This window comes from Azolla caroliniana, unplaced genomic scaffold (assembly GCF_043228905.1).
Source record: "Azolla caroliniana isolate FFs.n. ecotype wild unplaced genomic scaffold, voAzoCaro1.0.p SCAF_14, whole genome shotgun sequence".
NCBI classification, from domain to species: domain Eukaryota; kingdom Viridiplantae; phylum Streptophyta; class Polypodiopsida; order Salviniales; family Salviniaceae; genus Azolla; species Azolla caroliniana.
The window spans coordinates 4,710,377-4,721,572 of record NW_028230449.1 but is presented as its reverse complement, the minus strand read 5'-3'; the positions used below and the strand labels follow the sequence as shown (position 1 = coordinate 4,721,572).

Sequence of the window (11,196 nt, the reverse complement as noted above, 5' to 3'; positions counted from 1 at the left end):
TTCGAGGGAAAGATATAGCAAACCCATTGTTTCTAAATGATTATGGCGCTAATGAGTCCTAATGTGTTTGCTTATCTGTCGATATGCTTAATTTCAATGGTGATCACCATTTTTGAGGCAATAACAAGAAAATCTAGAGGAAGGTCGAGAAGTGGACAAGTGACTTAATCCAAATGGCATAAGATTCGAAATTGTGCTCATGTAAAGTGTCTCCTTTCTTAGTGTGGGTTAATGGTAGTTATTGAACTATAGATAGAGGAATATAAACCTTGCATTGTTTTTGGTTTATTTTTTCAGCTAGGTCAAGGGGCTCCTTTTATGCCCATTGGATAAAGTCCTTTGTTCATTTCTAGGCCCTTGGTTTAGATTTTTGCAATGTGGGTTCGAAAGTGGACATCTATGTAAATGTCCCTTGGTTGTAATCTAGATGTAATTTGATGAACATTGTGAGAGCTTACCAAATTTGTCATAAGGAAAGTTATTATGCTTTGTGCCAAGATTAGCATAAGGAGGAGTTTAAAGCATACTTCATGAGAGAATTTACCAAGTTTATCATTTTACAAATGTTAGGATAGAGCAAAGGCAAAAGAATAATAGAAATTTTTATTCACCAATGTGTCCATTCTAAAAGAGTTACTCCTCAAGAGTGTTGTGTTACTTTGAGGATCAATAAAAGCCATTTATAAAGCAAATTTAGTTTTTGACATGGTAGTGTAATGGGAAGCACCTATACACTCTATAGGGATGTTTAGACATAGAAAATTGGTGGAGAAACAATTCATGCTATTCTTATATTTACATGAAAAAGTTTTGCATTTACATCAGTAGAAGGTCATTATTATTGCTGAACATTAGACTACCATTTAACATGTCATATACCATGAGCAATCACTATCATCTTAGAATTTACATTGTCATGCTAAATCCTTAACAACTAGATACACATATAATATATAATTACATGGGCATGTTTAAATATACACTGTCAAAATACCAAGAAATTAAAGTTTGAATATTGTCATAAATTGATGCACGTGAATTATAATTACCCTGCTAGAGTGCCTCATTTTACGCTATTTTCCCCCCAAAAAAAGAAGCTACGTTCCCACTAGTTGGGAGTGATTATTACAGAAAGACAAGGTGGCTTATACATAAAGTGGGGAATCACCCTCCAACCATTTTACGCTATTTTAAAGCATTTGGATGTTAGAAGCACAATGTCCTTTAACAACTATCATAGTCTTCAAGTTTGATATTGTCAATTTCAATATCCTCCCATTCTCCAGTACCTACCAAAAAGCTAATTTTATTTTCAAGAAATGAAATCTCATATATACTTGTCTGCCTTGTGATTTAGATCAAAATACTTACTTTTTCTCAAAGTCAATGCCACAATAGAGTTATTTCCAACCTGTAATGGGGTTTCAATTATTATGACTAAAGAAAAGAAAACCACAATGTAATAATAAATAAATATGGAAACAAGGTTTTGAGTATTGATGTCAAATTTGCACTCCTAATTAGCTATCTCAAGGAGGAGGCATTTGTGGAGTACGGAAAAGGTTTTGAGCTACTAAATTAAGAAAATATGATCTCAAGTTGTGGAAGGATCCTTATGGGCTAAGAAGGGCATAGTAGAAATGGATTGACAAACTCCTTATTATTAGTGGATTTAAGTCATGTCCAATGAATGACACTCTTTATGAAGGAATAAAAGTCAAGTAGGAAATGATCCTCCATCGGGGATAGTAATGAAAAAGATTTGAATATGACCAAGCATACTTCAAAATAACTTCAAATTCAAAATGAAGAATCTAGATCTATTTCACTTGTATTTGGGACTAGAAGTTAATTGCATGTTGATGGAGGTAAAACTAAATTTAGTCATGCTAGGATGTCGAGGACAAACAATCAAATTCTAGAGTTTGTTTTTCTTTAGGGTCCAAAATATTGACTTGGACAATCAAGAAATAACTAAGCAGCTTGTTTTCCTTAGAGAAGCAAGGCATATGGTGGTGTTTAATACAAAACATGAAGTAGAATGAATGAGAAGGCTCCTTGGATCAAAGTCAATGAAAAGAAGACGTGAACACTAGAGACGAGTTTCTATCACTAGAATTCCATTTTCCATGGATGGATCAACTATACCGAGATCCAATACCACTTCATACGTGAGCCAATTTCGGAAGAGAAGTTAAAGTAAGGTCCAACAACAACGATTTGTGTGGATCTCCTGATGAAGCTATGGAACTTGAGAGATTAAAAACATGTTCCAAATCACCCACTTATGAGAATACAAAGTAGAGGTGGATATTTGACCACATTGAAGAAGAGGAGGTTCAAATTAATTGCATTGTAAACAATTGAATATTAGGTTCCATCTCAAATGTGCATAATGTACCACCTTTTATTAATTTGAAATGTATTTCTAACATATGAACAATGCACACAATAGTATCAAAAAGAGAATCAACATAAAAGTCCTAAAATGCTCAATTATTTTTGGTAAAGCACCCAACTAGATATAAAAATAAAGCTAATGTAGCAAGTTTTTGTCAAAAAAGGCTTAACAAAAAGCTCCCAAATTTGGGTACTCAAATGAACTTTCAATTACTATGTGTTTAGATAAAAAAGTAATATAGCCACTTTTAAGAAATGGAATGAAATGGTGAGACGAATATAAAGCAATAATTGTCCTAGATGTATGATGCAAATGTTCCACCTTTTATTAATCTCAAATGTATTTCTAACGTATGAACCAACATAGTGTCAAAAAGAGAATCAACATAATAGATGCATTCTCAATGTAAATCATCCTAAAAAGCCCAAATATTTTTGGTAACGCACCCAACCATTTATAAAAATAAAACTAATGTCGCAATTTTCTATCAAAAAAGGCTTAACCAAAAGCTCTCCATTTTGGCTTCTGAATTGAAGTTTCAATTACTATGTGTTTAGAGAAAAACGCAATATAGCTACTTTTAAGAAATGGAATGAGAATGGTGAGACGAATATAAAGCAATAATTGTCTGAGATGCATGACATACTTATGAAAGTTGCAATACAAATAATTTGAAATTAATTAGTAAATGAAGCAAGAAAATCTTAATTGACGATTTGCATCTTCTAATTAAATTGAATTTAGTAGTCCATATCTAATAATTTAATAACTTTTGTCCACGACAAAAATTGGACTCAATCTTGGGCCTTCTAAGCATCAAGAACATTCCCAAGTGATTGTGTTTGAATATTGTTGGGGTTGATTTCTTATAGAGAAGGTCACAACTTCTACAAACCAAATCCAAACTAAACAATCCTTGTTATGGAATTTTCTCATTAAGTACCTCCAATGATAAGGTTTTGGTTACTACCAATTGAAGCTTTACCCATCCACATTGTGTCAATTATGAGTATATAAATTTCCCCCATCATATTCTTATTACTTAAGTTAGACAAAGAATTACCTCTTGTTGAGAAAGCGTCTTTGCATCATCGAGGATGTGATGAGAGTCTAGGAGGATCAATCGTTGGTTCCTCACAAGATAGTCTGTGATGTTTTGCAAGTTTTGTTTGACTTGTAGGATGGTGCTCCAAGGATCACATTGGACAAAATATGTACTCTTTTTCCTCTTCACACGAATATACATGGTCTATATAAGCAAACAAGTCATATAAGTAGAAAATAAGCCAATAATTTTATATTCTTTATTACTACATAACATTTACATATGTACATAGTATCCAACAACATTAATGTACATTTGACATGGAATGTTTAGAAATTAGGATAAATAACTTTTTGTGGATCTTTCATTAGTGAACATAAAAAATGCATATATTCTACACATTACATGTATGCATATATGTGTGTATACACTGATGTCCTTGAATATACACTCATGCACTTTTGATTCAGGTAATATTTGTCTTCGATACCAATCCACATGTCTTTTCAAAGTAATAGTACTTCCATCCCAAGCTAGAGTAGATTAAAGGTTAATCGTAGGTATTGCATCAAGTGACATTATTTTTATTAACATGCCATGTCAAAATTGTCAACATAGAACAAAAACAATAATCAATAATGTTTCATCGATCTTTAAACTGTTTTTCAGTTGCTTAGTGCCATGTGATATCACAGTAACACTTGGAAGTTCAGCCATATTTTGACACAAAAGCACTCAAAAGTTCACTTTGACCATGAATATCATAATGTCGTGAAAGGTGCCAAGGTCCAAAGTTGAAATGTGTCAGAAACATAGATCCTTATGCTATGAGGCTATGGGTCTTGATAGCTTAAAACTCATCACTGTAAAAATATTCGAGTTTCTTTGTGGTGGCTCCACTATTCTTTAAGATAACTCCAAAGTAATGAAGCATGGATTGTGAGTAGTGAACTCTTGTGGAACCAAAACTATTGATCAAACTCACTTAACCAAAACTACAAATCCCTACTTATTTATGGTCTTGTTAACAAACTTCCATCTTAAGCTTTTATGAACTTCTAGCCTATTCAAGCATTGATATAATCCTACTGAATATATATAACAATAGGATTTGTCATATGTAAAACTCTCACTTTATTCAAAATTTTGAGTGTGGCCAGATGTATTTATCTTAATACTAAATAGTTCTAAAATTTCTATCTTGACAATGGCATGCCATCTATAACAATGCCCAGGTACCAAGCCCATGAAGTTAGCTATTTGTACCATATGTTAGTGCTTCTTTCATCACTCGAACATGCCTTGGGATGAGATTCTTGCCTCATCTAAGTTTCTTGCCTAGAGATGTAATTGTAAATGTTTAAGATCACTAGAGGATATGCACGAAATCATTTTAAAAATGATATCTAAATTTTCCTTGGTCATTTTAAGAACAAATATTGTTGTCTAGTGTTTATGTTTTAGCTAAACATGCCTTTCATCCCGAATGAACCTCTATATTCAAAGAAGGGAGGATACATCTGGTATATCTATTTTTCAACTTGATTTGTAATAAGAAAACGATTATGGAAGTCGAACATGAACATCAGCCCTCTATTCTCCAACATAGAACAACCCATGTGGCTCAAGGCTCTCAATAGATCAATATATCAAAGTCAATCTTTATCGAAACCATGGATAGGTGAGATGTATTCCTTAACATATTTTTAGAGTATACAACAAGCCATATTAATTCATCAAACTACACTAGACAATATTATGCTAGATGGAGCACAATTTACCCATTTTCTCACTCCTTTCATAGCACAATGTGATATAGTGAATCCAATTTCTAAAATTGTAGATATAAAAACATATATGAAACTTTCTATTGTAGTGGTGTAATCATCTCACTCTTTGCTTTTGACCTAAAGTGAAGGTGAGCCTTATTAACTCATAACTTTTGCTCTCTATGTCTCCCTCTCAAACATCATTTGATTATCCCATTCTCTATCCACTTCTTTAATTCTAGACAATGTCATTTACAACAAGGGGGTTGTTTTTGGCTTGTCCTATTTGCATGAATAGAGTTCAAGAACTATATGCACAAGTGTACTATGAGTAAAAGTAAAGAATATACATTAATTTATAATCACCTTACCATTTCTAGAGTTTGAAAGTTCAAGCTCTAGCTCAATCTCTTCCTCTTATTCTCTATGGAACAAAACCTTCTTTGTAAGAAGGTAGAGATGATCAACTTCCACCACTCTACAACATATTGAAGTCTATTTAAAATAAGAGTTTATCACTAGTCACTACACGGTCTCCTTCCTTGGACTACTCCAATTATGTAGTTATTGTTTTGGTGGTGACGAGATTTTTCATGTTGTCATTGTCAACCCATATCCGAAAAGTTAAAGAAAAGTAATGTGCAATATAGGCACTCGCCCCAACTTCAACAAGTATTATTTAGCTTGATAATATTCACATATCATTTTACTCATATCCGAAGTCTCAACTCCGATCTTTTCAATATATAATGTACAACATTTTGGGATAAATTCGTCGCGGTTGCATGTAAAAAGATTTTCACAAACTAGAGAGTTTTAAGAATTTATTTATGATATGAAAGCTAAAGTACTAATGTTTTCATTTTATATCTTGGATAATTATTGTGAACCAAGACATCAAATGAGTTCATTCCATCTTGCATCATTGATATGATTTTTACGCAATTTTGTCCATGTAATTATTGTGAACCAAGACATCAAATTAGTTCATTCCATCTTGCATCATTGATATGATTTTTACGCAATTTTGTCCATGTAATTATTGTGAACCAAGACATCAAATTAGTTCATTCCATCTTGCATCATTGATATGATTTTAAAGCAATTTTGTCCATGTAATTATGAAGTGTACGATGTTTGGAATTGGACATTTCTTTTCCATTTCCATTCATGTAGTCCCTAGTATTATATGGTTAATATATATCTCCTCAAAAACTTGTTTGGCATGCCAAAATGATAAAAAGAGAATGTAATGGAGTAATATGAGGTATTTAAAGTAGATTTCGGGAATGTAGATTATGTTTATATTCAATCCTTGATTTATATTTACACTCATTTCCCCATATAATCATTCATAAGTTGCAGTCCACAAATTGTCAACAAAACAATATGAAAACAAAATTTCCTTTATTCTTGAAGTTTGCATAAAAGGTGCATATAATGCATCCTTTTTCTACTATAGATCACGATATCCATTACTTGCTAGCTCTAGAACCATACTTGATTGTGGTTTAAAGGTTAATTAGATTGAAAAAGTTTTATAGATATGATATTGTGATATACAACGGAGAAGTTCTTACTCATAGAATCAATAATATATATGATCTCTAGGTAATTGCTTATTGAATATAGTGTTCATATATTTATTCACATGTCCAATATTATATTATCACAAAATGAATAAACTATTCTGAATATATATCTTGGAAAAGAGTTTTATCCTTTCTAGACACACATATGGGAATGTTTGTCAAAAGATTCTCTCTTTGCTATGTTGAACGAATGAACTTTCCTGAAATATTGTTTCATGGTGATTAGACAATATAGAGTACTTAACACAAATTTTTTCATCTGCTATTTATTTTGTTATTTATCTCATCTAAATATTTCTGTTTTTGTGTTGTTCATTCTTAGGTGCAAGTAAAACATGTGTAATGCTAGTTACTCCATGTACATTCTCTTTAGATACATACATCTATACAATGTATAAATGGTAATGACCCTTTATATTCTAGTAGTATAACCAATAACCAATAACCAATAAAAATGTGGTCTTTAGTTCAATTCAAAACTCAAGTTTTCTTTACTCATCTAATTATTTGCTAATATCCCTCAAGCAAATTTATTCAATTTCATGAAGTTTGAGTTATCTTGGAATTTAAGAAAACTATCTTTTGGAAGAGCTTTTGCAAGAATATCTTGATTTCATTTCTCATTTTCAATAAAATGCTACGTCAACCGTAGAGCTACATGTTGATTACTACGTCAACTCCTCCACATTATCTTCACTCCACCCTTTACAATTAGCAATGGGCACGGTTCAATTTCGGTTTGGTTTGGTTTCAAGGCAGAAAAATCATACCGAACTGTTTATATCCAACCAAACCAAACCAAACCGTTTATGAACTCTCAAGTATTTAAACCAAACCATTTAAGAAAAAGTAAACCAAACTGAACCATTTAATAATAAATTTAAACTTAATTTAAATCAAACTAATTAAATATCTAAATAAACAAAAATACATTAAATTAAATAAGCCTTTAAATTAAATTTATTAAATCAATAAATTAAACTTTAATTGAACCATGAAATTAAATAAAAATTTAAGTTAAATTAATTAAATCAATAAAAAACCATTAATTAAACCATTAAATTAATAAAATAGTAAGGTAAAAAAAAGTTAACCAAAAACCTATAAACCTTTAAACCAAACCTATAAACCTGAGTTTTAGAACTGAACCGAAATTGAACTGTTTATTGAAAATCCAAACCAAACCAAACCATTAATTTTTTTTGGAACCAACAAACCGTTAAACCATTGCTTATGGTTCAATTTGGTTTGAGCTGAAACCGTTCCCATTGCTATTTACAATTCGAGTCATAAAAAAGATTTTGCCCTTCCCCCTTGAACTTAATTCCCCAAGAGAAAACAAGTGTGAAAATCTACAACTATCAACACTCTAACATCAATGACTCACCTCATTCTCTCTAGTTCAAGTACACAGTGGCTACGACAAAGTGCATGTGGACAAACATTGGGTCTTCATGCAAGAGTTGAGAGCATGGGAACACCAACATAAGGAAATTTGTACCCAATGAATGAACGAACTTTGACAAACCTAATATAGCCCCTTTCTTATAGGGTGAAACAACTAGCATGAGATCACAAAAGAAAATGGATTAAGAGGGAGATTTTCGTGTTTTGGGTGCCCAAAACTCTTAATTGACCATATTAATACTTTTAATTAGCTAAAGTATTTATTATAATTATTAGAGTAAGTTTCACCCCCACCCCCCTTTTTTCTCTAATACCCATTCATTAGTGAGAGAGGCTCAACCCAATATGCTTGCAAGAGTTCCAAAGTTTAATATTGGGCCAATTGTTTGCCCCAAAGAATGACTTATTAGTGAATAACATATTTTGTGTGTATTGTAAGTATCATAATACTCATTTGAGTGGTCAATTGAAAATGACAAGTTCAGTCTTGTGCAACTCACTAAGTATCGAAGGTTCACTGATACTTTGTGGTGGGGAGTATTCTTCATCATTTCAAGGAGAGTCCCTTAATGATAGTTTACATCATACTATGAATGGTGTGGATATTGTTGGAAAACATGTTGCCATGTCGCATTTATCCAAGATGTTATCCACATACTTTGCTAGGAATAGTATTATTGTCCCTACACTCTGATTCTGTTGTACATTTATTCCAAAATAATGTTTTAATGGTGCAAGTTGTTTGACTAGGAAGTGATGTTGTACCTCCTTGATCAACTCTAGTATCTCTTTTACAAAAGTTCCCACAATGGTGCAAATTATCCACATACACTCCCGAGATGATGAATTTTGATTTTGTGTTCTTCACATATAGGCTTATTTTAGAGGGAAGCCATGTGAACTTCGAATTTAGCAAGATTTATGTAGCTTATAATGCCATTTTCTTGGAGATTGTTTTGACCTCTGTCTACATAGCTTTATGAAAAACAATGTCCCTAGAAAGATGTACAACATTTCCCATTGCCAGTATGAGTACATCTTATGCTTTGTACTCCACATCTCTCAAAATTTACAGGTTGGCATTTCATGAATGCCAATACAAATGACATTAATTACAATCTACCACCGTCCTTAGTTAGAGACAAGTTAAGGATATGAATGTGATGGAAATATGGGTTTGGACTCAGCTGACTCATAGGTTTTCCTCTAACTACTTAGTACGTTTCAGCCAACTAACAAGCAGGAATGAAAAACAACAAATAAAACAAGAAGTACACGAGACACAACATTTTAACATAGAAACCGTAATTAGGAAAAACCACGGGAGCCCACTGCCTCTAGAACAATTCACTATACTAGAGTGTACAAGAACTCAATGCCACAACCTTGGTAAAATCTTCTTCTCTCTCAGTAGACGACAATACTCAGTGACAGAACAGAGACCTAGGAGCTACAAAACCTAGTCAATACAGAGACATCGATCTAGTAGGATCGGATTCGAGGGTCCTTCTCTTCTTGCTTTCCTTCTTGATCTTGATTGCTAATTCAATTGCCTATTTTATCTTCAATTTATTCTCACCTTTATATCCACATCAATAGGGCGTTCTTCACTTGACAAGTGTTGTTCTTGTTCTGCATATGACGACTGCGTTTCCTACATATGGTATCAGAGCTTGGTTTTGTATTCTGCCACCGACCATCTTTTGTCTTCAATAACACTCTTGCATTCACCCCCTTGAAGATATTTCAGTTGATTTGTTTGTTGGAATAGATTTTGAGATTTCGGTCCGATTGAAATCTTTTGATTGACAACTCCCCACAAGATCACCTTTTTGGAGAAGAAACACCTGAAAAACTAGCACTTCACTGAGCGAAATCACTCTTGAAGTAGGCTAGTTGGCTGTACTTCGCCCTCGTGATTGTAGCACACTCAAAATGAGGTCCTTCCATTGATTTGACCTTAAATCGTGTTTGATCAAGTTAGACGGCAATTGGTCAGGCCATCCAGCGCTATCCACTCACTCGTCGTAACTACTTGAAGCAGATTTGGCCGCAAGAACAACCCCCATCTGTGCTTCATTCGACCAGATGATATTTAGGAAGAACATTTAGATCTATCCCTCTCATCGTTGTGGTCACCTAAAGTAGGATCGACTTGGAAATCTAGCACAAATGGCACATAATATGTTATTGGCCCTTTGCAATTGACAATTGGAATAGGACCGGTAGTTTACTATGCTCAATGCGGCTAGATGATATTTGGGAAGGCCAATTGGCTCTGTTCCTCCACTGACCGTAGCTGCACTGAGCAAGTTTAGTACCCAACTTCCATTCGAAATCCAATTGACTAATCAATCGACAAACTCGTGTCGAAATCTAGCTAGACCAAATTTGAGTGACCCAGCCAACTGCACTCAACCACTGTTCACAGCCAACTCCGGATAGAGCCTCCCAAAGCTGACACAAATGTCATCAACATCTGGCTCATCCAAAATGAGCCTGTCGAACTTCCACTTCTGCAAGGAACAAATGCAAGACTATCTGAGCTTGAAAGGTTAGATAGATTTGATTGAATTTGAAAACCCTCTAGAAGAGTAAAAGCCGCGTGAGTGGACAAAACTAGAAGAGTAAGAAGTTGCACTTGTCGGGGTCAGTGTAGTTCATTGTGCAATCCCGTTCGAATACCTTCCAACTCTGGAAGACACTATCAAACACCTATGAAAAGAAGATCGTCGCAACAAAGATATATATGATCTAGCGCCTCTACAATATTCGGATGAAAGAATCTGACTCGGTCCAGGCACACATCATTGAATATAAAAATTTGAGTTCCTAATTATCGTCTTAGGGAGTCACCCAAGCATATGAGCTGAAAGCTCTTGTGCTGATGAGTAGTCTGCCTCAGTTCTGGGAAATTTATGTCACCACTATGTGCAATGAATCTAGAATGGCCGTAAGTTATTCCGAATCGAAGAGCTCAAT

General features: G+C 33.7%; 1 protein-coding gene across 2 annotated transcripts; it reads right to left on the bottom strand.

The window, feature by feature from the left end:
* Positions 1 to 1,097: 1,097 nt before the first annotated feature.
* On the bottom strand, positions 1,098 to 5,714 carry LOC147855332 (uncharacterized). Of its 2 annotated transcripts, none has more exons than XM_087330466.1 (4): positions 5,582 to 5,694; positions 3,465 to 3,650; positions 1,372 to 1,411; positions 1,098 to 1,289 (listed from the first exon to the last, which is right to left on the bottom strand). In XM_087330466.1, exons 2-4 carry the CDS (start codon positions 3,645 to 3,647, stop codon positions 1,225 to 1,227), a joined length of 288 nt encoding a protein of 95 aa, XP_087186592.1. In that variant the 5' UTR covers positions 3,648 to 3,650; positions 5,582 to 5,694; the 3' UTR covers positions 1,098 to 1,224. The 2 variants fall into 2 exon arrangements, with proteins under 2 accessions (XP_087186592.1, XP_087186591.1); XM_087330465.1 differs by having other exon boundaries at positions 1,099 to 1,289; positions 5,587 to 5,714.
* Positions 5,715 to 11,196: the final 5,482 nt, after the last annotated feature.